This window comes from Trachinotus anak, unplaced genomic scaffold (genome assembly GCF_046630095.1).
Source record: "Trachinotus anak isolate AG129_WGS33_773 ecotype Australia unplaced genomic scaffold, CSIRO_AGI_Tana_v1 ptg000003l, whole genome shotgun sequence".
Taxonomy (NCBI): Eukaryota; Metazoa; Chordata; class Actinopteri; order Carangiformes; family Carangidae; genus Trachinotus; species Trachinotus anak.
Window position 1 is genome coordinate 2,720,148 of NW_027273854.1, and position 27,766 is coordinate 2,747,913.

The 27,766-nt window shown below is 44.1% G+C and overlaps 1 protein-coding gene across 2 annotated transcripts; it reads left to right on the forward strand.

Annotated features, from left to right (window-relative positions):
- The first annotated feature begins 109 nt into the window (after positions 1 to 109).
- Positions 110 to 27,571, forward strand: LOC139611287 (myosin-11-like). Of its 2 annotated transcripts, XM_071465818.1 has the most exons (44): positions 110 to 256; positions 3,191 to 3,536; positions 3,773 to 3,943; positions 5,659 to 5,815; positions 6,449 to 6,476; positions 7,466 to 7,565; positions 8,419 to 8,445; positions 8,850 to 8,873; positions 9,010 to 9,102; positions 9,195 to 9,258; positions 9,382 to 9,480; positions 9,764 to 9,907; positions 10,760 to 10,855; positions 10,962 to 11,080; positions 11,362 to 11,514; positions 11,619 to 11,792; positions 12,423 to 12,596; positions 12,733 to 12,847; positions 12,964 to 13,157; positions 13,253 to 13,374; positions 13,891 to 13,960; positions 14,139 to 14,299; positions 14,455 to 14,563; positions 14,805 to 14,936; positions 15,020 to 15,226; positions 15,307 to 15,444; positions 15,530 to 15,653; positions 15,886 to 16,057; positions 16,430 to 16,642; positions 17,584 to 17,728; positions 17,937 to 18,143; positions 18,441 to 18,545; positions 19,058 to 19,210; positions 19,311 to 19,559; positions 20,220 to 20,432; positions 20,534 to 20,746; positions 20,849 to 21,010; positions 21,219 to 21,347; positions 21,967 to 22,055; positions 22,368 to 22,491; positions 22,602 to 22,810; positions 23,001 to 23,109; positions 23,216 to 23,388; positions 25,030 to 27,571. In XM_071465818.1, the coding sequence occupies exons 2-44, from the start codon at positions 3,372 to 3,374 to the stop codon at positions 25,250 to 25,252; spliced, it is 6,048 nt and encodes a 2,015-aa protein (XP_071321919.1). In that variant the 5' UTR covers positions 110 to 256; positions 3,191 to 3,371; the 3' UTR covers positions 25,253 to 27,571. The 2 variants fall into 2 exon arrangements, with proteins under 2 accessions (XP_071321919.1, XP_071321929.1); XM_071465828.1 differs by lacking the exon at positions 8,419 to 8,445.
- Positions 27,572 to 27,766: the final 195 nt, after the last annotated feature.

The window sequence follows — 27,766 nt, forward strand, 5'->3', positions numbered from 1 at the left end:
CTCATTCAGTAACAGTGAAACACTACACAACGGGCTTTTATTTTGAAGGCGGATGAACGGACCCTCTTGATTGCTCGCTTGTGCGCTGCTCCACCCCCAGGTGTTGCGGGACGCTTTAAATAGTTGTGGAAGAGGAGGAGGAAGCACGACATCATCATCATCATCATCATCATCTCTTCACCTACCTGACATGTTATTCTCGCTGCCCTGTAGTTGAGGCTCCATCCATCAGCACTGAGGACTGAAGCTCTGCACAGTGAGTATGAAGGACATTTATTTATTTAACTTCAACAGGCTGAAATTAAACTCAACAGCATTAATACAGGACACAAGTGGAGGCCTATACCACTGCTTTTCAAGGAAATTAACTGTTAAATTAATTATACAGTCTTATAATGTCATGTAATCCTGCAGAATAACTACTGTACATGTTGAGGAAAAACTAAAAAGCTGCTTGTTAAAAGCTTAAAGTCACATTTCTGTCACTCTGAGCAACATATTGTGTGAACAGTTGCTGTTAAAGAGGAATAAATGGAGGAGAAAATAAATGACTATTTAGACAGTGAAATTCAAAGCTTGCAGTATTATCCAACATTTATTGGCAAAATCTTAACAAAAGCTCCAGGATGGTATTTTAACATGTTTAGTCATTTGCATTCACTTTAAACACGAAAGTTCCCAGTAAATATGGCAGAAATCTCAATGGGAGACGGGTCATGTTGACTCCTGCTCTCATACCTGCTCTGTTTCGCCTGTGTGCCGGCGGCTACACATGGATGCACCTTGTGACATGTCACCATTTTGGTGTAAACGGTAAGCTTGGCTGGGCACATGAGCTGCACCTTATAAGGTAGTATGCCTACTAAGTCCCTAGCATCCCTCTTTGGGCTACCAAGCTACCAGGAGCAAAGGGTTAGCCAAACATGGGCATTCCAGCATGGCAGCTCACTTGTTTGATTGCAGGGGTTATCTGTGCGCTGCTTTTCATGTTTTATTACCTGCTGTTCAATGGGAGGTCAGAGCAGCCTTGTGACCTGCATGAAGAGACAAGGATAAGTGAGTAAGTAGCTCCATGCAAACCCAGGGAAATGTGCCGTTATCAGCAGTAATCTGTCAGGCAGTTCACTGAAACCAAATTCAAATGATCCGTCTCATTAGGATGCAAAGGCAGCAGGTTGAGTCATAGAAGGAGGAAGAAAGCGAGAGAAAATATGAGCTAATGTCAGTTTTATTGATGCTGGTTTGTCCTCATCAGCTCTGCGTCGTGTGTGTGATGAGGTGGAAAGAAAGAGGCTGTTTGAATATGTGCAGAGTTAGAAACAGAAGGCTGATGTGTGTTTTCCACTGCATGGTGCAGCGTGGATATCTGCTTTTTTCAACCAAAAGTGTTGGTGTGTTGATTTAAAATGTGGTGACAGTTTCTGAGCTCTTACAATAACAAGTGTGTTTTTCAAACCGTATTTTTGATTGTTGCTTATTTATGCATGAAAACTCAATATTATAAAGAAACTCGGTGTGTGTCACCGCAGCCTGCAGTCAGCATCACTGATGGCTGTGGTCAGGAATGTGCTGCGATGCACCTGTGACCACACCCAACAGTGATGTCACAGGTTCTTGGAGTGCACCTGTACATGAATGCAGTGTAGAGAGGTGAAACATCTGGAGGTCAGGGCGTGTTGAGTTTCTCTGTAAGATTTGAAACCAAGTTTTCTTCTTTTCTCTCTGTCTTTTTTTACCTTGTCACTGGCTGGGGGGGGTCAGACCCCCCGATCATCTGTAATGTTAAAGCACAATATATTAATATTATTAATGCCTGAAGGAATCTAGTGATACAATTTCAGACACCCCTAAAGCGGACTGTACCATTTCTTTACCATGACAACAGTTGAGGGTCTGTCTACCTCTCTCCCCTCAGTGTCCTCTTGTCATCATGCTAGCTAATCGAACCACTGTCGGTGAATGTAAGTAACAGTAACTAAATGTCAAGCTTGTTTATTACATTTTACTTTCTTATTTTGAGATTTTCTGAATTAGATTGTGTGAAGTTTGTACGGATGAACATTATTGTTAGTTAGTTTCTAACTTTAGCCTGAAGTTACAGTTTAGCTGACTAATGTTAGCTTGTCATTTCATTACTAATATAAAATGTTATATATGATCTAATGTTAGCAAACACTGGCGCTCAGTCATGATATTTGTTTTGACATCATTATTTAGTTTATTATTTCATGTTAATAGTCTTTATGTGCCTGTGGTGGTACCTGTTCTGTCATTCAACAATATTAAAATACATGTGTGGTGAAGGCTAAATAGTTGTATTAGCAGTAGTGGAAAGTATTTAAGTACATTTACTCTAAGTACTCTACTTTTACAATTTACAAGTTTGTACAATTTTTCAAGTACTTGTACTTCACCTTAGTATTTCCTTTTTATGCGACTTTGTACTTTCTTCTCTACTAAATTTATTTATTTAGTGACTAGTTACTTTTATCAAGATTTTACACAATGGATAATATGACAAGCTTTAAAAAGACAACACATTGTTAAAATTAATCCAGTGGTTTCCAACTTCACTGGGTTCTCATTTGGTTTGGAAGGCGGTTTCACCTGCGTATGACCTGAGTACAGTGTACTCCGTCAGGGACCACAGTTCGGGGACTTTCCAGTTGAAAGGTTGTTGGGAAGCAGCTGCAGTTTAACCAAACCTTGTCTCATCCAGAGACAGTCTCTAAAACATGCTAGTTGTGTGTCAGGATATAGCAGCTGAAGCACAGTTTTACTACGCTACAGGTGATTCTGGAAGGTTTTCTAATCATTTCCAGAGTGTCGGCCGCTGGTCCTCATTTTCTCTTTACCTGTCAGCAGGAACGAATCATGTAACTTTTCGTTTCATTATCCTAAAATCACTGACAACCATGTGCTTGTTGGTTAAACCTAAAACTTCAGGTCATCCATGTCCCTCATTTGACACATATAGTTGGATGATGATGATGAAGCATTGAAATATTCAGACTCACGTTTTCCTGCATTTATTCAACATGGAGCCTCAATAGCATACGTAGGAAAAAGAGATGTGTTCACTGTCAGTGTTTGACATGTTGCTGCACCCTCACTGATGGACATCTCAACTTATTGTGTTGTACTCCACATTGTCAGTGTGTGATTTGTGTCCTGTGTGTTGTGTCGGCAGGCCAGAGGTCAATCAGAGGTCAGAGGTTAACTCGACTCCCATCGCTGCACCGGAGGCTGAATCAGTCTCCAGCGAGGATTCGGACGTCAGCTCGACCTCCTCTGAACCAACAGAGATCAACTCTGCTGCCGCCACCTGCGAACCACAGGTCCATTCAGCTCCTGACAGTGACATTTCCAACATGGCTGACCCGGCCGCTGACGACAACAAGTACCTGTTTCTGGAGAATGATTTTCGCAACAGCGGCGTGGCACAAGCCGACTGGGCAGCCAAGAAGATGGTGTGGGTGCCATCAGAGAGGGAGGGCTTCGAGCCGGCCAGCATCAAGGAGGAGAAGGGTGATGAGGTAATGTACACCTGATGATGCCATTGTTAGTACAGGTGCTTTTAAACAAGTATTATTTAAAATTATTATATATTATAATATCCTACCCAGAACAGAAAAAGCTGTTCTGTTTTTTTTAATGACCTCACAGATTATGAGATTCTTCTAAACAGTTGATACGTCCATTTACACTAAAAGTACAGTTGACATACTGAGGGTCAGTTTGCTACGATTTAATTACTGCTGCTGTGCTGCAGGTGTTGGTGGAGCTCTCCAACGGTCAGAAAGTGAAGGTGAACAAAGACGACATCCAGAAGATGAACCCACCCAAGTTCAGCAAAGTGGAGGACATGGCCGCCCTCACCTTCCTGAATGAAGCCTCGGTCCTCCACAACCTGCGAGAGAGATACTTCTCCAGCCTGATCTATGTGAGACACACACACACATACACATACACACACACACACACGGACCATGATCCCCTAAAGCTGACATAAGTCTAAACCCAGAGGGGGACCAGACAAAGGGAGAGATTTACTAAGGATCTGTGGCCTTGGTTTAGGTACTAAACCGTCAAACTGTGTTTGTCATGAAGGACCAGAACGAGGTCTGAGAATGTGAAATAGATGGAAACATGTAATGTATACAAGTCATCACTGATTTAAATTGTTCTGTTTAAAGTCAAATTATTTAAGCTGCAAGTCAACAGCAAACACAACTGACTGAAAACATGATAAAGTGAAAATATGAACACAGAGCTACAGAAAAATTGAATTGTTTACTTTGATTCCAGTCTGAACACATGAACCTTCAGTCCAGTGTTTCATGGTTAGGAAACATTTTTAAAAGTGCATGTTGATCGACTTTGTGTGTTCCTGGCTAAAAGTCTTCATGCCGTGCGTTCTGGATAATTCACATGTAAAATAATGAACTCTAAATAATGTCAAAAATAGAAATTAAAAGAAGAGGAGAACATTTCTAACTGTGTGTGGAAAAAAAGAACAGCAGCACTTTTACATCAACATGTAAGGCTTAATATAAAATAACTCCGGTCAGCAGGTTGACTCCACCTTCAGGTGGAAAAGTCCTCGTTTAAGGACTGTGTTCAGACCCTGCTCTCTACATAGACTCAGGATGGATTGGGAGGATCAACAGCTTATGTTTGTATTTGTTCAGTCAGTCTTACAAAGTCTAATAAGGTACAGGATGTAAAAATTAAAATCCAAGCTTATGCATCTAATACAGACGGCCATGAAGATCACTGCAAGTTAAGACCTCCAGTTCCTCCAGTCCTTATATGAGCAGACCTGTCGGAGCAGCCAAAAAAAAAACCTCATACCCTGAACTGTGGACACGAGCTGTAGCTCTGTGGACTCCCAAATCTAAACTTCACATATTTATAGATTATTCCTAATTACAACATGATAGGAGGTGTTTTATCAGTGCGATGAATCACTTCCTGTCTGTCATATGAGCTAGATCATCACTGCAAATGTCCTGGAAAATGATCTTTAGGAAAGAGCGGGAACCCTGTTTGAAGGACAGAGAGCGTTGTCTCTGAGTGACTCAGAGTCAAAGTGATCTCAGTTTAAGGAAATTCAGAGTTAACAAACTCAGAGTTTTCACTGAACCTGCTTCGTGGTATTGGCCACTGGTTGGTTTTTCTGAAAGGCCCCGGCCTTTTAGCAGAGAGGTTTAAACCACTCCCTCGGTGAGGTGGGAGGGTCCAAGCAATCAGGCAGCACCTGAAGGACAGAGTCAGAGGCAGGCGACAGCTCAGGGCCGTCACAGCTGGAGCAACACCACCTTTCATGTGGAGTAGTCGACAGAAGGTGGAGAAACAAGATGCAGCTGTATGATAGTTGTCCCGAAGTTACCTGCATGAAACTAGATTACAAAGTGATTATCTCTCACACACAAGGTTCCTGCTTGTCCTGGAATTCCTGGAAAGTCATGGAATTTAGACTGCAGCAGAGGAATCAGGGAAACAGTGAAGTTATAAAATCACCACTTCATAGAGACATGGCGGAGTGTATGTAACATTAACAAACCAGGCAGAAAGAGCAGAGTAAAGCTGCTGACTGCTCTGACTTGGTGATGTCACATGATGTGGATTTCCGTGTCCCCTCTCGCCCCCCCTCAGACGTACTCCGGTCTCTTCTGTGTGGTGGTGAATCCCTACAAGATGCTGCCGATCTACTCTGAGAAGATCATCGAGATGTACAAGGGCAAGAAACGCCACGAGGTGCCGCCTCACATCTACTCCATCACAGACAACGCCTACAGGAACATGATGCAAGGTAAACGCACGTAGGTGTGTGTGTGTGTGTGTGTGTGTGTGTGTGTGTGTGTGTGTATGTTGTCAAGATATCAGGCTGGTGCAGGACTTTTTTCACATCTGATTTCATTTTTATAGAAAGTGGATTCATGCACCTTTTTCTTCTCATTCATTAGTTCTTTAACATATTTCATGTATTTAATGTGTCCTGCTGCTGCCGCTGTATAAATCAGCTGGAGGGAGATGCCGTATGAACCAGCAAACACACATTGTTACTAACAGAGTTAAGCGGTGGCGTCCTGGCCGAAGCCTCGGAGCGTGCTGTCTGCTCTCCACCGCTGACCTCAGAACACCTCCATACTTTCCATTCAGCTCCAGGATGGCCATACATGGAGCAGTGAGACGAAGATTACAGCGATGGAGCCTCCGCATCCACCTGCTATTTTTAGATGATATTAGTGATGGAGGCTAATCTCCCTCTGAACGAGATCTCCGAGCCGCTCGCTCCGGTGTCGGAGGGAAGCGGCCGGCGCTGCCTCAGAGTTCATGTTTGGTCCGTTCAGCTTCAAGTAACGAGTTCAGCTCAGTCAGCATCTCACATTAGTTCCCCTCTTTTAACACCTCTCTCTCTCTCTCTCTCTCTCTCTCTCCACAGACCGTGAGGATCAGTCTATTCTCTGCACGTGAGTCAAAACTTACAACACTTAACCTTTTTCCATCAGACTGCACATGTATGTGAGGACACACAAATGTGTTTCCATCACTTCAGACTCACACTAACCTGAACTTGAACTACTACAGGCCTCAAGCTCAGTATTAGTACCAAGTATTAACCCTGAACTTTAACGATCTGCACTGTGGGGACTTGTATTTTACCCACAAAAGGGAGGTGAGTCTCCACAACGTGACACTAAGAACTAATTTAAGCATCAGTTAATCACTATTATTTTTGAATAATCGATTAATCAATTAGTCTATAAGGGTCATGAATTCCTCAAAGACAAAGAGAACCTGTAAATATTCACATCTCAACAGCTGGACGTGGAATTTGTTCTATAACACCCGGTCTGTAACTTCAGAAAAGACAATAACAACAACAATAAGAAAAGATGGCGTTGGGTGACATCATGAAGTAGCCTGGGATCATGGGAGTTGTTGTCGTCAGCTTCTCCCTCTGTCAGTTTCACGTTTAAAGCCAGTGATTGGTCGACGCTCTTCAGTGATACAGGATGTCTGTGATTGGCTGGAGCTGAGCTGTCTAACATTTCCACAGCTTCCACAGCTAAAATCTTTCATCCGGTTCAAATATATAGTTGAAAAACACCAAGGTGGAAAAAGTGAATCTTAAAAATGTGACTTAAGACAAAGTCAGGGAGATATGAGGATATGACGTCATTGACAGACGACCAATGAAACGGAGCGTTAACAATGATTAAAATCACAGATTTCTCTGGTTTGAGAACTGAAGGAAACATTTGTGATAATGTAAGAACAGAACTCAACAACATATAGAACAGCGCTCTGGTTGTTTTTAGACATTTAATGTGGAGAAGTTATAATTTATAACTTCAAATAGCTGATACAGCTTTTATTCACTGGACGAATCTTTCTCCTACTTCCTTCTACTTCCTCTCACCCCTTCCCCTCTCTCACCCTCCGCTGTGTCACCCAGAGGTGAATCTGGAGCAGGAAAGACTGAAAACACCAAGAAGGTGATTCAGTACCTGGCTGTCGTCGCCTCCTCACACAAGGGCAAAAAAGATATCAACCCAGTGAGTAGAAACATCCTCAGCTTCCAGACACTTCACAGAGTTGTTTAATGATACATAGATAAATAGATAGATAGATAGATAGATGACGGGATCCTTACAGTCGCAGCTACACAATGAAATGAAAAGAGAAAGTGCTCAGAAAGAGGATGAGCTCTGAAACTCTGCTATGAGCCTGTGTTCATTGTACCCTCCCCCATCACTGCTTTAATATTAAATATTTGGTCATTAAATTTCCTTCAATCTATCAAGTCTTTATCTGTTATTACATCGTCAGATATAAATCAGAATGACAGCTGCTATATTAACTGATTATATCAGTGTATTACACACATGAACAGTTTTTTAAAGGAGACTGATGCTTCAGCAGTTTCCTGTAGGTTGTTGATTATAATCAATAAAAATATCATTTACATGGAAATATGAAGAAAACTAATATTGTTTTTTAGCAAACAACAGTATTAACTGTGTTCATGCTCTGCACAAGCTCTAGTAACAACAGGTCAGTCAGCCAATCAGAAGAGAGGCTTTGAACCCTTTGGTGACTGCTTTGTTGTGACATCACAAAGTTCCAGAAGTCCTGACGGCTGGTTTTAAGGCTCAGTCTCTGAATACAGGCTGTGTGCATTTCTCTGTGGACTGAGGCTTTGATACTTTCACAGTATTAATATAGAACCTAGACCTGCTTTATAATCACAAATACATGGACATCTACCTTTAGACTGGATGGAGCTTTAAATTTTAGGTGTTTTGAGATGCTCCATGTTTGTTTGGATGTTTTAAAGTAAACTGAACTTTTGTGATGAGCAAGAAAAAAGCATAAATATTAAAGCACATATTCTACTGTACGTGACAGGATTCAGTTGCTGCAGCTGTGGCCAAGGTGAGGACAGATTCTTGTTGTCTGTGTTTCTGCTGCTGCTGCTGTGGCTGCTGGTGTCTGATCCAACGCTGACAGAAAAAATGAAGAAGCATACAAAAACTAACCTGAAACCTGCTGTTTATAGAGAAGAACTTTCTTCATACCGTTCCCATGAATCCTCTTTAACACTGATTATGAGTTACAGCTTCTCTTTGCTCATTTGCTTTAAATCAAGCGATGAACTTTCTGTGGTGGGTTTGTTGCTGTTTGACCTCTGACCCTGCTGTCCTGCTGTGTTTTCAGCTGTCACGTGGGTTCAGTTATTGGGGAAAATGCTAAATGCTGCACTTTTTAAAAGAAATGATGACAAAAGTTTGAGCATTCACTGTGTTTCTAATGTGTTTGTGTTCCTGTCTCTTCTGCAGCAGCAGCAAGGATCTCTGGCCTACGTGAGTATAACATCTCACACAATCACATTTACATGATAAGTAGCAGAGGTCTTACTGACCTGTTATGCTTACCAATAAATGTGGCATGCAGATATATGAGGGATAAACAGATGTATAACCTTGCTGTGGGCTGTAGGGGGAGCTTGAGAAGCAGCTGTTGCAGGCTAATCCGATCCTGGAGGCCTTTGGAAACGCCAAGACCATCAAGAACGACAACTCCTCACGATTCGTAAGCCTTTCAGTCATCTTCGACTCTCACATAAACATTTTGACTTTTAGTTTCTACAGTTCACTGATCGTTGGTGTCGTGTCTGTCCACAGGGCAAGTTCATCAAGCTCAACTTCGATGTGACCGGCTACCTTGTTGGAGCAAATATTGACACCTGTATCCTTAAAAATATAATGAGCCATATGTCCAGATAATATGACATAAAGTGCCAATTTTGCTTGAAATAATAAAGTGAGAACAGACCTGGTTTTCTGCTTAACCCCCTCCTGACCTGCTCAGACCTCCTGGAGAAGTCTCGCTGTATTCGTCAGGCCAACACTGAGAGAGCTTTTCACATCTTCTACTACATGGTGGCAGGAGCCAAAGACAAGATGAGGGGTGAGCGGCGTAGACATGAACATAAGCACTCCTCTTTCTTTAAGATTTAACACACTTACTTATACAAGTAAGTCAGCTGACATCTGGTTTGAGGACAGAGCTCAAACCTTTAGAGATGATGTGTCGCTACCAGCAGTTGTTGGTCATGAAAAAGCCTCAGTACCACATGTCTCTTTTATTTTACATTTCTATGTCTAACTCTTTTGAATAAAGAAAATAGAGAGTGTAAAGAAAGTTCTACTCTTTCTAAACATGTCATTGATCTTTGGACTGATGTGTGTAGAGGAGCTGCTGCTGGAGGACTTCAACAGCTACCGCTTCCTGATGGCGGGTCACGTGGAGATCCCTGGTCAGCAGGACGACGAGTTGTTTGACGAGACCCTGGAGGCCATGGAGATCATGGGCTTCACCGAGGATGAGAGACTAGGTACACACACACACACACTGCTCAGAGTCTGTCGCAACACACACACACACACACACACCGCTCAGAGTCTGTCACAACACACACACACACACACACACACACACACACACCGCTCAGAGTCTGTCACAACACACACACACCCACACACATCGCTCTGAGTCTGTCACAACACACACTGCAGCAGCAACAACAACAACATAAACCTCAGACCCTTTGTTTCATATGTTTCAGATGTTGTCCGTCCATCCAAACAGTTTCTGAGCTGCTTTTGAACATCAGTCTGCACTTGTGTGTCTTTGTACCTTAAAGTGTCATTATTACAGTGCAGGTGATTTATAATTAATGTTTTTTTAGAAGCAGAATTTTTGATTTTAATTTAAAATCCAAACACAAAAAAATAAAAGACTTAAAATTGAAATTAAACTTGATTTTTGTTCTTCATGTTAAACAATAACTCAAACTATTAAATAGTCGCATTTCCCTTCCTATGAAATCCACCTCTTTCTGCAAGGGGGCGCTGTTGCATTAATGTTGCTTTGTAGAAAATGTCGGTTCATTGATAAAATTGATAATTGATAAAAAAAACATCAGGAGATTAGAATAAAAGTTGTTTTTGATCGATTATCTGCATTTCTACGTTTACAAAATACTACAACTGTAGTAAGTGATGGGGTCATCCTGGGGACATCTCCTGTCCTTGGACACATAACAGTCTTTCACCTTGGATGTAGAGATGCACAGTTTCAGTAGCACATACATAAAGCAAAAACTCATGAGTACCTCTGTAACTGCTGGATATTTATTCATCCTTTTACACCTCATTCTTATCTTCATCTTCCTCGTCCTCTGCAGGGATGTTGAAGGTGGTGTCCACTGTGCTCCAACTGGGCAACATCAAGTTTGAGAAGGAGAGGAACAGCGAGCAGGCCACCATGCCCGACAACACCGGTAATCATTTTACAAAAACACCAAAACCACTTCTGTAGATTCACCTTTAACTCACCTCATCTGACCTCCGCTGTCTCATTACATCATCACATCCCATCATCCACAGCTGCCCAGAAGGTGTGTCACCTGCAGGGCATCAATGTGACCGACTTCACCCGCGCCATCCTCACCCCCCGGATCAAAGTGGGCCGGGAGGTGGTGCAGAAGGCTCAGACCAAGCAACAGGTAAAAACAAACCAAACCTCATTAATTAAATAAATAAAAACGCTACGGGAGAATATTTTGCTCTGAAAAGTAGTGGAGGAAAATTAAACAGTCTAAGAAAATGTCAGTGCTCATGAAAAGTGAATGTTTGAAGTTACATTTGAAACAAACTGTTTCTTGGTATGATGTTGATCCTTCTGTTGCATCACTTTTCCAGCTGTAAAATGATCCCAAAAGGAATCATAATGCTTTCTGCTGTCTTTCACCTCTATCCTCCTCCTCCTCACCTTCCTCCCCCTCAGGCTGATTTTGCGATTGAGGCTCTGGCTAAGGCCATGTACGAGCGTCTGTTTCGCTGGATCCTGGCGAGGGTCAACAAGACCCTGGACAAGAGCAAGAGACAGTCGTCCTCCTTCCTGGGCATCCTGGACATCGCTGGCTTTGAGATTTTTGAGGTAAACATTTACTGAAAACATTTTAAAACATTTAAATACTTGACTGCTGGTTTTATCATATTTTTTATGTAATTATCTAATAGCTGATTGTGTCTCTTCCTCAGGACAACTCCTTTGAGCAGCTCTGCATCAACTACACCAACGAGCGTCTGCAGCAGCTCTTCAACCACACCATGTTCATCCTGGAGCAGGAAGAGTACAAGAGGGAGGGCATCGAGTGGAACTTCATCGACTTCGGCCTGGACCTGCAGCCCTGCATCGAGCTCATCGAGAGGCCGGTCAGGACAAGCTGCAGCTACACACACATCACATGACATCTGTTACATTTGATAAATGTATAGATTTAGTGATAAAACATAGCAAACATGGTATCGTATTCATTGTGCAGCCGTCACAATGATATCCACAGTCAACCACTAAGATTTTAAGAGATCCTTGTGTGAGAGTGTGGATTTGCAGAGGGATATGATAAGAAACCCAACAGACTCTTCTGACTGTGTTCAAGTTTAAGTGACGCCTCTGCAGAACTGTGGAAGTGGAATTCATGGTTCTCTGCCATAAGAGAAGGGAGGGTAACGAGGCAGGTTGGCAAAAGCACAGAGAACAAACCGGATCTGAGAGAAAAGAAGAAAAATAGAATTTAAATACAGAAATAAAAAACACCATTTGGTGTTTTACCCCTCTGGTGTGTGCAGATGAGCACATGCAAGAGCTTGCAGAGGTTTCACCTGCAGGCCAGATGTTGTATTGTGGTATCCATCCCATATTTGACTGCAGAGGGGTTTATACAGTATCACAACTGGAGCTCCTGACTCTTGGTTTAGGTTCAGACATTCTTGTGAATTCAACAGGAAACAAATGATAATATGATGTCAGATGGAGTCCCTGTGTCCCTCTGTGTCCTGCAGAACAACCCTCCAGGCATCCTGGCCCTGCTGGACGAGGAGTGCTGGTTCCCCAAAGCCACCGATATGTCCTTCGTGGACAAGCTGCTGAACACCCACTCTGGTCACGTGAAATTCTCCAAACCCAAACAGCACAAAGACAAACTGATGTTCACTGTTATGCACTACGCTGGAAAGGTGAGGAGACATCATGTCTCCTACCTACTACCACCTACACATTTGGTCTTTTTATGAGATTTGTTGATAATAAAAAAAAATCTTTGTCATTATGATCATAACATCAACGGAAATGTGGCTTCACTTGTGTTTCCAGGTCGACTATAATGCAGCCAACTGGCTGACGAAGAACATGGATCCTCTGAATGACAATGTGACGGCTCTGCTCAACAACTCCTCCAGTCCCTTCATCCAGGACCTGTGGAAAGACGGTCAGTCCTCCATCAGGGGGCGACATGTCCTCACTGACTTTGTCCTATCTGCACCTCAAATCTATAGTCATGATGATAAAATGAATCAATCAGATGTTCTGTGATGGACTTGTCAGTGGATCGGGTGGTGGGTCTGGAGACCATGACCAAGATGTCCGAGAGTTCCGTGCCCACCTCCACGAAATCCAAGAAGGGCATGTTCCGCACTGTGGGCCAGCTGTACAAAGAGTCTCTGGGCAAACTGATGACCACGCTGCACAACACCCAGCCCAACTTTGTCCGCTGCATCATCCCCAACCACGAGAAGAGGGTATGTTGTTTTATTTAAGCTACAGTCTATAGAGAGGCGACGGTGTCTGTGTGGACTGTTCACTCAGTGCTTGTTGGTTGGCTGCTGTGCTGCAGTCTGGGAAGATGGACTCCAACCTGGTGCTGGAGCAGCTGCGGTGTAATGGCGTGCTGGAGGGCATTCGAATCTGCAGACAGGGATTCCCCAACCGCATCGTGTTCCAGGAGTTCAGACAGAGGTGAGGAGCTTCGTGTTATTACAGAGGGGTCGATATCAGTTTTCATATCTCTGTACTAACGTTGACAGTATCTGTGAAGGAAAACCTTTCAAAATAAAATGATCAAAGGAGACTGCAGTGTTTTTAATATATTTCATATGTTTCCTGCTGCACAGTCTTGTCCTCAGTTGAGCTCAGAGGCCTGTTGGAGGGTTGAGATGTGGTTCCAGGGTTGAGGTTAAACCTGAGGTCAGAGCACGCAGAACCTCCAGCAGTCAAAGTGACATTTGTTGCTTTATTGTGGTGTGTTGTGGTGCAAGCTTCACAACTGGAGGCTGTTTCCTTTATATCAGTGGAAAAGAGCCGAAAGTTCAATGATGGCGACGACTAAAATTCAAAATTAGTTAAATTTTTTAATAAAAGCATTAGCTCATCAAAGTCCAGTATAAATCACAGTTGTAGCTCTTTGTAATGATGCCAACTCACCATATGAGTGCGACCCTTTTTGTGATGTCGCTGTCATGTTCTTGTTTGTAGATATGAGATTCTGGCTGCCAATGCCATCCCTAAAGGCTTCATGGACGGGAAACAGGCGTGTTGTCTGATGGTGAGCTGGGTGAAGTGAACACTGATCCAGGTCATGACCCCAGTGATGGTCAGACATGATCTGCATCAGACCTGCAAACCTACAGCCGTGAAGTGAAAGCTGAGAGGATCAATATGAATTAACTGGATTATGAGAATGTTTTTGTAGAAGCAGAAGTTTAACTCCACTGTTCCTCCAGGTAAAGCACCTGGACCTGGACCCTAACCTGTACCGTATTGGTCAGAGTAAGATGTTCTTCAGGACGGGAGTTTTGGCTCAGCTGGAGGAGGAGAGAGACCTCAAACTCACCGTCATCATCATCGCCTTCCAGGCACAAGCACGAGGCTTCCTGGCCCGCAAGTAAGAGGAACACTTCCACGTACTGTTCATTACAAAATTACCTGCACTCGTTTACACACACACACACAAACATAGAGAGACACACACACACACACACACACACACACACACACACACACACACACTTACATCTGAATCTTCTGTGTTTGTCTCAGAGCTTTCAGTAAACGTCAGCAGCAGCTGAGCGCCATGAAGGTCATCCAGAGAAACGCCGCCTGTTACCTTAAACTCAAGAACTGGCAGTGGTGGAGGCTTTTTACTAAGGTAACACACACACACTCACACACGCAAACACACACACACACAGACACACACACTACATATGGGTTTTCAGAATTATTGATGCAACATGATACAAAGAGATTCTTAATTTCTCATCCATCCCTCAGTTCTCTCTGGTTTTGGTGTGTCGGGACTTTTACTCTGAAAGTCTTTGTATTGTATATTAAAAAAAACACAAACAAGATTGAGTTGTGGACGTGTGATGTGTCTGTCCACGGATCAGGTGAAGCCCCTGCTGCAGGTAACCAGACAAGAAGAGGAAATGAGTCACAAGGAGGAGGAGCTAAAGGTGGCGAAAGAAGTGGCAGCAAAGTCGGAGGCCGAGCTGAAGGACATCAGCCAGAAACACAGCCAGGTGAGACGAGCGCAGGTGTTCATCTTCTTCTCTGTGTCAGAAAACAACAAATGTCCAGAAACGACTGAAGTGTGTGTTTGCAGCTGATGGAGGAGCGAGCTCAGCTGGAGTCAAAGCTGCAGGCGGAGACGGAGCTGTACGCTGAGGCCGAGGAGATGAGGGTGAGACTGGAGGCCAAGAAGCAGGAGCTGGAGGAGGTGCTGCATGAGATGGAGGCCCGGCTGGAGGAGGAAGAGGACCGCAGCAACGCCCTGCAGCAGGAGAAGAAGGACATGGAGCAGCAGCTACAGGTGGACACTTGTTCTCACCTGCTTCTCTTGTACTTTCTGACTTTTTATGACACAAACACAAACACAGTGTTTTCCTGCAGCTGATGGAGGCGCACATAGCAGAAGAGGAGGACGCTCGGCAGAAACTGCAGCTGGAGAAAGTGGCTGTGGAGGGAAAAGTCAAGAAGCTGGAGGACGACATCCTGCTGATGGAGGACCAGAACAACAAACTGCAGAAGGTATGAAGGGGGGCAGGGTTGTGCACTGGTGTGGTCCAGAGTCTCATTCACAGTTTAAACTGAACTCACCCACTGATGTTTGTAGGAGCGAAAGCTTCTGGAGGAGAGGTTGGCTGACATGAGCTCCAACCTGGCTGAGGAGGAGGAGAAGTCCAAGAACCTGACCAAGCTCAAGGCCAAACACGAGTCCATGATCTCGGACCTGGAGGGTCAGTCAGCAGATTCAGTTTTGTGTTTAGATGCAGAAGAACGGAGCTGATAATCTAGTGACCTTGGTCCTATAAAACATAAACTGACAATTCAGAAGCTCTTTCTTTATTTGACCAGAAGGCTTTTGGTCTTTCTGTTGCTGTTATTCAGATTAATTGCATTTATTAATTTCAGGATGTTAGTTATGACCCAGAGGTTTGTTCACTATCTTCTTGTGTTCGATGTGTCCAGTGCGTCTGAAGAAGGAGGAGAAGAGTCGTCAGGACGTGGAGAAGGCCAAGAGGAAGGTGGAGGCGGAGCTGGCCGACCTCCATGAGCAACATGCCGACCTGCAGGCCCAGCTAGCCGAGCTGCGAGCCCAGCTGGCCGCCAAGGAAGAGGAGCTGCAGGCCACACAGGCCCGGTAAGAGGGACCACACCCCCAGACCACAACACAGTGTTCGACAGAAAAACCAACACTGATTATTTAGCTGTTCTTAGAGCCTCAGCTGAAAGTTAAGAATTATAAATTTACCCTGTGTGTGGTGCTAATAATCTAAAATTCTGCTGGGAAAATATGGAAAAACAGTCTGTAGAAAAGATGCTGAAACCCACATTTTTTAGGTACAGTATGGTCCTGCTCAAGACCCCTAATGAACTGATCCTCCTCAGTGTCACAGGCGTCTTGAAAACTGTTTAAGACTTAGAGACATTTCTGCTCAGACAAGAATAAAACTCCTGATATTAAAGGACTTAAGAGACTATATCTGCACTTCTTTTGTGTGTGTCTCCGCAGCCTGGAGGAGGAGAGCAGTCAACATGGCGCAGCGGTGAAGCGGATCCGGGAGTTGGAGGCTCTGATCTCAGAGCTGCAGGAGGACTTGGAGGCGGAGAGGGTGGCCAGGGGGAAGGCTGAGGCGGCACGACGGGACCTCGGGGAGGAGCTGAACGCTCTACGCAGTGAGCTGGAGGACAGCCTGGACACCACCGCCGCCCAGCAGGAGCTACGGTCCGTAGATCCACAAGTGTCCTACATATGTTGTCTGGTGGATCCACACACATGTTCATTTAAATAAGGAGAAATTTAATAGAGGAGAGATCAGACTGTCAGGACGGACAGATATGGAGTAGATGTTGTGTTATACATATAGGAGTATAGTGTTCCTTTACATAAATGGCATTTAAAAGGAAAAGATAAAACAAGCAAACAACAAAAAAACAACAATGGAATAAAACAGAATAAACAAAAACCACAGTGCTCTGCAAATATACAGAATTCCTGAGGGCAAGTGAAAAAAATCCTTGTGTCAAGATTTTTAGTTTTTTGTATTTTGCGTATTTTGGCCCCAAGAAAAAAATCACGTACCATAGCCCAGTTTTTTTTCCTCAGGATTTTTATACAACATAATACTCATGTTGGCCACAAGAGGCTGAGGTGCACCACCACCCCCGTCTTTAGTCCAGGTGATTTTTAATTTCTCCATCTGCTCTAAACAGCCTCTTGTGGCCAAAATGAATATTACAAAAATAAACTTTCCTGACAAAAAGTTTTTTCCCACTTGGCTCTGAGGCCTTTAATGAGCCTTAATTTAAAGGCTCGTCTTCAGTTGTTTCAGCAGCTGCACCATGTGAGGCCTAAATGACAATGAAGGAAAAAGCAGCGATCTGACAGTGGCGTGATCTCTGCCGCCTAACAGGAGGTGACACATGGAAGGTTCTGGGTTGTTTTTTTTCTAGGAATTTTTAGACATTACTTATTTTAAATAATTAAGTCTACACATTGTCTGCATAACGGTGGAGGTTTGAAAACTGGTCGCCAAAATCTGTAGGTCATGTTAGATATGTTGTGGTGACCTGATGTGTCTGTGTGTGTGTGTGTGTGTGTGTGTGTGTGTGTGTGTGTGTGTGTGTGTGTGTGTGTGTGTGTGCATGTGTTGTGGGGGTCGACAGGGCGAAGCGTGAGCAGGAGGTGGCCATGTTGAAGAAAGCCATGGAGGAGGAGGGGCGGAGCCATGAGGCTCAAATCCAGGATCTAAGACAGAAACACAGTCAGGCTGTGGAGGAGCTCAGTGAGCAGCTGGAGCAGGCCAAGAGGGTACACACACACACACACACACAGGTGTAGAAAATGCAAAAACAAAGCAGCAAAATAAACCTGGTATTACTGAGATGAATATTTAGTTCGTGAGTATGAGCAGAGATGAATGTGAAAATAAAGGTAAATTCTTGGGCCCCTGAGAGGCCCTTGGGCTCTAAGCTCTGTGCCTTGACTTGACTGACCACATACACACCTGTCTGTCCAGGTGAGGGCTGGTCTGGAGAAAGCAAAGCAGGCTCTGGAGAAGGAGTCGGCAGATCTGAGCGCTGACCTGCGATCCCTCACCAGCGCCAAACAGGACGTGGAGCACAAGAAGAAGAAGGTGGAGGGTCAGCTGAGCGACCTGCACGCCCGCTTCAACGAGAGCGAGCGGCAGAGGACTGAGCTGGGAGAGAAAGTCTCCAAGATGACTGTGAGTCCGAAATACGAATGAGTTATTACTGTCGGACACAGTTTGTGTTTTAAATCACTCACTGATGGATAAAAACAAAGAACTGTGACAGAAAACACAGATATACAGGAAGTTTTCAAGAAGCAAGTTACAACATCAACTAGTTATGTTTGGAGCTGCTGAACAGAGCCAGATCAACAACTAAAACTCTGAAATGAAATGAATCATTGGAGGAAATCTCAGGCAGCAGCGTGTAAAGAGAGTGAAGGATAAAAATAAACCTTTCCTCTGTCTCTCTCTTTCTCTTCTCTCCGTTAGCTGGAGCTGGACAGTGCTACGGGTCTGTTGAACGAGGTGGAGGGAAAGAACATCAAGCTGAGTAAAGACGTCTCCAGTCTGTCCTCTCAGCTCCAGGACGCACAGGTGAGAGACAGTAACATTACAGCAGCTGATTAACCTGGACTTCAGTGGATTATCCACAGCTCCTCCACAGGGACATGAGTCTGGTGTGTCACTTACTTTACAAACTTCTTGTGTGTTTTGCTCGACTGGTTTCAGGGTCTAACAGGACTGAAAGTGTCTCTGTGAGGCTGCACTCTTACAAAATGAATGTGAATGTGTTCACTAAACTCCACCACATTTCACCCAGTCACTGAAAATGTCGACCTCATGATGACGCTGAAGGAAACGTGAGCAAATCACTGTGTCACTCAGTGTCAATCCATCAACCCACTGATGCTGTGAGAGGAACAGTCAGAGGATCATAAAGTCCTGCGAGGTTATCCTCTGGAGATGTTGAGATATTTCACACTGAAACTCAGGGTGGTGTTAGAAAGTCAGGAGGATTCGTCCTCTGGAGACCGTGAACATCATGTTTCAGTCCAGTCCAAAGTGGTGGACCGACCGACTGACGTCTCCTCGTCCTTTCCCTCCAGGAGCTGCTGTCAGAGGAGACCCGTCAGAAGCTGAATGTGTCCGGACGTCTCCGTCAGATGGAGGAGGACAGGAACAGCCTGATGGAGCAGCTGGAGGAGGAGACTGAGGCCAAACGGGCCGTGGAGAGGCAGATCTCCAGCCTCAACATGCAGGTACGTAACTTCAGATGAATCAGCTAAACGGATCTGTTGCGGTGTTTCCACCTGATCTGTAGAAACAATGACAACCTCTCACTGTCTCACCCTCTGCCAGCTGTCCGACTACAAGAAGAAGCTGGACGAGTTGTCGGGGGCGGTGGAGCTGCTGGAGGAAGGGAAGAAGCGTCTGCAGCGCGAGCTGGAGTCGGTCAACGGCGAGTACGAGGAGAGGGCCTCGGCCTGCGACAAGCTGGAGAAGAGCCGGAGCCGGCTGCAGCAGGAGCTGGAGGATGTCCTCATGGACCTGGACAGCCAGAGGCAGCTCGTGTCCAACCTGGAGAAGAAGCAGAAGAAGTTTGATCAGGTCTGACAGATCAGTGTGTTCTGTGTGTTTCTACAGAAGCAACACTTACACTTGTGTACGTGCTACAGATGTGTCCGTCATCACATTAGAGTTGAGGATTTTCCTGGGATTTAAAAACGACTCCTTCCCAGGAATTTATCTCACAATACAGATTACATACAAATGAAATCAAATGAAACGAAAATAATATAATAATAGACTAAATAATAAACCAAATTTATTTTTCTGATGTTTTTCGTTGATATTCATAGTTTATGTGGAACAGCGACTCTTTTTTAAAAGCACTCTGCAGACCAATCAGAAGAGAGAAACTCAGATCCTCTTTTCTGATTGGCTCACTGACTTGTTACTAGCGCTCCAGAGAGAAGCCTGAGAGAGGAGATGTAAAACTGCACTGAGATGGTTTTTGGTTCTTAAAACCACAAATATATCTTCTGATGGAGATCAACACTTCAGATAAAATATAAAATATGGGACCTTTAAACGTTTATGGCTGCAGCAGCTCTGATGGATTAAAGACACAGTTCACATCAAACAGAGAGTCTGAGATTAGTGTCAAGAGAAAAGTCACACAGTAGAAACAGATTCAATGAGACGTTTATTTAAAAAGCTCCAGGAGCTCTAACTCCCTGTGATCTCCTCTGTCGTCGTGTTGGTCAGATGCTGGCAGAGGAGCGAGCCGTGTCCTGTAAGTTTGCAGAGGAGCGGGATCGAGCGGAGGCGGAGGCGAGGGAGAAGGAGACTCGGGTGTTAGCTCTGTCCAGAGCTCTGGAGGAGAACCAGGACGCTCTGGAGGATGCGGAGAAGATCATGAAGGGCCTCCGAGCTGAGATGGAGGATCTCATCAGCTCCAAGGACGACGTGGGAAAGAGTGTAAGAAGCAAAGTCTGATTTTCTGTTAATAGAAAGGTCGACATGATGATCTGATCTGATCTGATCTGATCTGATCTGATCTGCTCTCCGTCCTCCGTCAGGTCCACGACCTGGAGAAGGCGAAGCGTGGCCTGGAGGCCATTGTGGAGGAGATGAGGACACAGATGGAGGAGCTGGAGGATGAGCTGCAGGTCGCTGAGGACGCCAAGCTGCGTCTGGAGGTCAACAGTCAGGCCCTGAAAGCTCAGCACGAGAGGGAGCTGCAGGCCCGCGACGAGATGGGCGAGGAGAAGAGGAAGCAGCTCCTCAAACAGGTGGAGTACAACCTGCAGCTGCTACACCTTTGTCTTTAAGGTCTGATCATACAGGAGGTGACGTTAGTTTCTGCTTCCTGCTCCCACCCCGGTCTCCATCAGGTGCGTGAGCTGGAGGCGGAGCTGGAGGAGGAGAAGAAGCAGAGAGGTCAGGCCTCAGCCGGGAAGAAGAAGCTGGAGGGGGAGCTGAAGGACATGGAGGACCAGCTGGAGGCCACCAGCAGGGGGCGTGACGAGGCAGTCAAGCAGCTCCGCAAGATCCAGGTCAGCAGATCCAGAATTCAGACTCAGGATCTTTGAGTTGAAATCAAGAAGAAGTCGAAGCTGTAAAGCAGCTAAAGCAGAACTGATGTTTATGGAAACCGATTTAAAGGCTTCTCCTTTATCTTCTGTATCCACATAAATAAATGTGTATTAAAACTGTGCTCCTGTACTGTGAGTGTGACCCCCCCTCCCTCCCTGCTCCTCACAGGGCCAGGTGAAGGATGTCGGGAGGGAGCTGGAGGACTCTCGTGCGGCCCAGAAGGAGGTCCTGGCTTCAGCCAGAGAGTCTGAGCGCAGAGCCAAGGTCCTGGAGGCCGACATCGTCCAGCTGCACGAGGTGAGGTCATGTGATGAGTCAGAGCTCCCCACCAATCAGGATCGTTTGTCAGCAACATTTTAAAATCTGCAGGAGAGAAATTCAGACACCTCGTTACTGTGACAACGACTGACCTCTGACCTCATTTCTTTAAGCTGCATGTTCATCATAAGCAGCTGAAACAGAGTCAATAAAAGCAGACAGGATGTATGAATGAATTCTGTGACTGAGATTCAGCCTGGTTTCTGCAGGATGGATAAACCACCACACTTAGGTAATAAAAAGAAAACCACAAAGTCTGAGCTACAGTCTGAAGCCGATAACTTCTACTCTTTGACTCAAATGATGAAGCTGAGCATGTTTTATATATTTTCCTGAAGCTGTAAGTGGTCCCTCCTCTGTTTGTGGCTCCACTGGTTCCTACCAAAGACGTAAACTCTTAAACACCTCACACAGAGGAATAATAAAACATCGGGATTGGATTAAATGTGTGTGTTAGTGTGAGACGTTCACTGTATGTGGTAAACATGAGTCTCCTCTGTGAAGCCTGAAACTCTCTCACTCTTTGATCTGATAACATCATATTCATCTGTTTTTTACCTCCTGTATTTCACCATCCACTTCCTGTCTGCCTGTCCAGATGTTGGCAGCTGCAGAGAGAGCTCGTAAGCAGGCGGAGACGGAGAGAGACGAGCTGCATGAGGAGCTGGCCAGTAACTCCTCTGGGAGGTAGGTGTTCTGCTGTTGTGACTAATGATGTGTTCACGGGTGAAGCCTCCATGAAATCCTCTCTCACATGAGCTGGGAGGCTTCCTCACTGATGGTCCTGGGGTCACAGGAGGTTTCAGGTCTTTCAGCATCAGACCCCCTCACCCTGGTGACCCAACTGGGGTTGATCAGGTCCTGACTTGCCTCCCAGCATCAACAACTTTTTTATCTTCAGTGAAATAAATTCTTGTGAGTCAAAAAATATATAAAAAGACTGATATTTACCTTCCAGCCGTCCTTTTCCTCTATCTTCCTCCTCCTCCTTCTGTTCAGGTCACTGCTGTCTGATGAGAAGCGTCGTCTGGAGACTAAGATCAGTCAGCTGGAGGAGGAGCTGGAGGAGGAGCAGGCCAACGCAGAGAGCCTCAACGACCGGCTGAGGAAGAGCCAGCAGCTGGTAGGTCCAGGTGGGACCAGAGAGGCTCCAGACCGGACTGGAGAAGTCTAAGTGGTGTTAGAGTCTGGACTCTAAGTCTCCTGTCTCTTCTTGGTCCTGGTGCTGTGCAGGTGGAGCAGCTGGGGGCGGAGCTGGCGGCGGAGAGGTTGTCCGCTCAGAGCAGGGAGGGATCCAGGCAGCAGCTGGAGAGACAGACCCGAGAGCTGAAGGCCAAACTGCAGGAGATGGAGGGCCAGGGCCGCTCCAAGCTCAAATCCTCCATCACCGCCCTGGAGGGCAAACTGAGAGAGGCTGAGGAGCAGCTGGAGATCGAGAGCAGGTAATGATGCATGATGGGAAACAGAGTTCAGTTCCAAAGTACAAACGCTGGCAACATAAACTCAAGCAAACCTGAGACATAAGTAAAAGTTTAGATGTTCTTTCATTAGACACAGTGTTTTGCTCTGTATGATGATGATGATGATGATGATGATGATGATGATGATGATGATGATGATGATGCTGTGCAGAGAGCGTCAGGCCAACGCCAAGAATCTGCGTCAGAGAGAGAAGAAGCTGAAGGATTTGACGATCCAGATGGAGGATGAGAGGAAGCAGGCGCAGCAATACAAAGACCAGGTAACACGGCTGCGTTCAGGTACCTGCCAAAAAAACCTGTCACCACACGCTCAGTCATTTACCTGTAAACACAACAGCTCGTCCCCTCTGTGTCCCCTCTGTGCAGGCGGAGAAGGGCAACGTGCGGGTGAAGCAGCTGAAGCATCAGCTGGAGGAGGCGGAGGAGGAGGCGCAGCGCATGGCGGCGGCTCGGAGGAAACTGCAGAGGGAGCTGGATGAGGCGAGCGAGGCCAACGACGCCCTGAACAGAGAGGTGTCATCACTCAGGAGCAAACTGAGGTAACAGCGGTCAGACTGAGACAGGTGGAGACGGGTGGAGCAGAGCTGAAGCAATTAGTCCATCACTCGAGTTCATTTATAATCGATTAATTGATTCAGTTGTTTTAAAGGTCCCATATTTTAACTTCTCCTGAGTTTTATCTGAAGTGTTGATCTCCATCAGAAGATATATTTGTGGTTTTAAGAACCAAAAACCATCTCAGTGTAGTTTTACATCTCCTCTCTCAGGCTTCTCTCTGGAGCTCTAGTAACAACAGGTCAGTCAGCCAATCAGAAGAGAGGATCTGATCTCTCCTCTAATTGGCTGACGGTTTTCTGAGTGATTCAATAAAAATATAGCAGATTTCAGGCAAACACTCAGAGAAACAAAATCCTGCAGGGTTGGATGGTGGGTCCAGGTGGGCGGGGCTTGAGGCATTGTTGAGGATGGTGACTGCTTTGTTGTGACATCACAAAGTTCCAGAAGTCCTGACGGCTGGTTTTAAGGCTCAGTGTCTGAATACAGGCTGTGTGCATTTCTCTGTGGACTGAGGCTTTGATACTTTCACGGTATTAATATAGAACCTAGACCTGCTTTATAATCACAAACACATGGACATCTACCTTTAGACTGGATACTTTACACTATATTTATACCATATGCACCTATAAGAAAAAGTTATCTTCACTGAAAACTTCCCAGTTGAAAAACTAACTGGGACAAATTCCATTAATCTTTTTTTTCCGGCAACTTAGAAAATGAACAATTAAGTCATGAATTCAGTGCTTATTAAAAAACTGAATTAATGTAGTGAGTTTTGTTTGGTAACAATAAGAACATTAGCGCTCTGTTGCTAACACGGCTAACAAGATTCATTCACAGACTTCATGTAAAGGTCAACATGGACAAAATGAAACATTGAATTCATCCTCTAATATTATTTCAGTCAGTTTCAGCTCAGCTTATTGTTTCTAGTTTCTCTGATTCTTGGAGGACAAAAGGAAACAAGAAAGAAAAACCGAGAACCAGTGATTGACTGGGAAAAATGTGTGGAAGATGGAGCCGGCCACCAAATTAACACATACAGTCACAGTATCTTCTGAATAGTAAAGAAGTCATTCTCAAAATAAGTTGAACACATTTTTTCTTTTAGCTTTATTTCTCCATGTTACACTGATTTAATGTCAAATTGAAAATTGAGACGTAGTTTAACTTTACAACCTCTGTCTGTTCTGGGACGATGATGTTGTTCTGAAGACAGGAAACTGAGTTTTTCTTTCCTCAGTTTGGTTTTGACGTCAAATCTAAAATGATTTCACGCTGATGAAAACCCCCTCAGCCCTGATTCTGTGTAGTTACTCTGTTAAACGTTGTGACGTCATCAGATGAGATGATCAGTGATTTGTCCTCTTCCTCCTTCACGTCTGGCTCCTGCTTCTGTCTTCTCCTCAGACACCACTGATCTGTGATCTGTCCTCAGAGCTTCTTCTGTCCTGATCTCTGCTCAAACATTTCAGGGCTTCAACTTTTTTTTTTAAATTCTCGCTTTGCAACCAGCCACCAAGTTCTCGCTGCTCTCTCTCCTTCCTCTGTCCTTCACCTCCCTCTGACCCTCCTCTTCCTCCTCTTCCTCTTCCTCCTGATGTGTTGGGTGTTCCCAGGCGTGGTGGCGGGGAGGCGGTGTTCAGCAGCCCCAGTCCTCGCAGCAGTGGCGGCGGCAGCATGAGGAGCTTCGGGATGGGAGGGAGCATCGGCCGGAGGAACGCCATCAAGGAGAACTCCATGGAGCTGCAGGAGGAGGAACCCCGGTCCCCATCTCCTCCGCCCTGCACCCCCCCTCTGGAGGACCCCGGGGAGGTGTACACCTGCTCCCCCGACGAGTGAAGGGGCCACACTCGATATCATGATTAGATTCACTCAAGTAAAGCAAAAAAATATTTTTACACTTAAAATTTAAAGATTCAAGTGTCCTTTCAGAATAAAAGCCTCAATGTTCCTGAAAACAGAAACACAAGAAACAACAGTCAAGATTAGTTTTACACAAATAATCTGAAGAAACAACAAAAACAGGAAGTATCTTACATCACAGCAGCAGTGAAGGAAACAGTACAACAGAGGTTTCACACTGTCTCTACCACACTAAAGCCAAATTATATCTGCCATTAAATTAATTAGCAACTATTTAGATAATTGATTTAATAGTTTCAGTCATTTTCCAAGTAATTTTTTATTTCTAATCAGGATTGAATGTTTTTTGTCACATGAAGGTAAAGTGAACTTTACACTGTCGCTCAGATAAAACATCATGGGAAATTATCCTGAGGCATTTTTCACTGCTTTGTGACATTTTATAGATAAAATAATTAATCAGGTTTTTAAATTTTAACAAGAATAGATTTTAAAAAATCACTGAGTTTAAATATGTATAATTATTTTTCAAAAGTCTTTAGTTGACGTTTTACGAAATACAATTTCTTTCTTTTCTTTGCTTCCTGATCCTTTGTTTTTTTTAAATATGCACTTTCCTCTAAATCAGTGGTTCTCAATCCTGGTCCCAAGCAAAAAGGTGAACAATTTATTCTCACTGTAATTATAATAAATGACAGAACATATGAATATTTTGTTGATGGGTTTCAAACATTTTCTGTAATAAAACATCTAAAAGCAAAAATGTGGTCAGATTAAAGACCTTGATGTGAAAAACTTTGAGAACCTCTGATCTGAGTCACTGATTTTAATTTTAAACAACTGTTTAGTCTGTTATTCAGGATCATGTGAGACTTGTTTCAAAATTAAGCTTCATTTAAGTTTTTATGTTAAATTGCTCCAAATACTCCATCACCCATGAGCCTTAGCGTCTGTTGCTATGCAAAGGACAACAGTCAGAAAATTCAGGACGAGAGGTCTGATCCAAAGCTGCTGAATTTACCCAGAATCTGACAATTCTACTTTCTACCTTTATCAACTTCCTCAGATCAGAGATTTCTGGGATCTGAACTTCAAAGTAAGATGTCATGTTTCAGTTTCATGTCTGCTCAGGTGGTGAAAAGCTCCATCATGAAGAAATGACCGAAAATGAATGACAACCAAACTTTTCATGATTCCCTCCTTTTTCTTTCCGTAACGTGTCGCTCTCCTGTGATTTTCTCTCCCCTTCTCAGAAATAATAAATATAATTTATAACCAAACACAGTTCAAAAGTTCACTCCTTGTTTGGACAATTTAAATATCACTAAGTCACAAACTTCTGTAGTTTTGTACCAGCATGTTATTACACAGACAGTTATTACACAACATTATTTATAAACTCATATAAGTTTACAAAGTAAAAGAGAAAATGATCTCCAAAGTAAAGAAAGTGTCTGATCTGATTCCCAGATGAATTTTTTGAAGTGAAGCCGAGAAGTTTTCACCATTATTTTCAATGTTTGTGGATTAACATATAATTTATCTATTATATTTATTTATATTCCAGGTAGTTGAACTAACTCCCTCACAGAAAGTCAGTCTCTTGTCTTTGACCTCTGACGTCTGAGTCACAGAGCAAAGCACCAGATAAACATCAGCCAGTCTGTGGATCCTCAAAGACTCTTCAACCATCTGGATGAAAACATACTCAGTTTTTCAGTCAGCTAGTCTGAAACGTCACCTCTTGTTGCTTATTTTCAACGACAGGAGAAAAATATACACATTTTATTGTATGAAAAAATAAAATATTGGAAAGAGACATCGAAACATACCCAAACATAATCCAAAAACATCTGACAGTTCAGGATCAAATTGTGCAGAGACGTCGTCTGTTTTCTGCAGCTACGTCTCTGCTGGGATCAGAAAACAGGATTTGCAACTTCAAAGCATTTTTTAACAGTTTCTTGTGCATTGGATGAAATATTTTTCTTTTACATTGTGTGAAGAGACTTTGAGGATTCTGGACGTGACCACATTAGCAGGTACTTATTTTGCAGAAAACCAGCTGCTCAGTTCTGTCTCACAGCCTGGAGCTGACTTTACTGCTCGTGCACGTCCTCAGATGGTTTTAATTAGAGAAGCTGTTCGTTTGGAAACTGAATGTAAAACTATTATTCATTATATTCATTCATCAGATTAGGTCGTGTGATTTCAGCCTCACAGATTCACAATATATAATTATAATGAAGGTGATTTGTCTGTGAACCAGTGATATTAAAACTGTTACCAAACTCACCTGGTGTCTCACTGCTTCAGTTTCCACAATAAGTCAAATCCATGACGGTTTTTTTTTTTTTCTGTTTCAAGTTTTATTGCTCTTTGAGAAGCATCGTAAGCAGCACTGAAGGTGAAAACAACAAACAACAGAACAGGTCTGAGCACTTCATATATGAGCACTTTGATAGAGTCACATAAGGCAAAAACACAACC

What these genes read in the sequence shown, in the direction of transcription:
- LOC139611287 (XM_071465818.1), top strand. Translation starts at nt 3,372, where the DNA reads ATGGCTGACCCGGCCGCTGACGACAACAAGTACCTGTTTCTGGAGAAT. An exon ending in CACCATGCCCGACAACACCG is followed by an intron (nt 10,856 to 10,961) that starts GTAATCATTTTA and finishes CATCATCCACAG; the next exon opens with CTGCCCAGAAGGTGTGTCAC. An exon ending in GGTGGAGGCTTTTTACTAAG is followed by an intron (nt 14,564 to 14,804) that starts GTAACACACACA and finishes TCCACGGATCAG; the next exon opens with GTGAAGCCCCTGCTGCAGGT.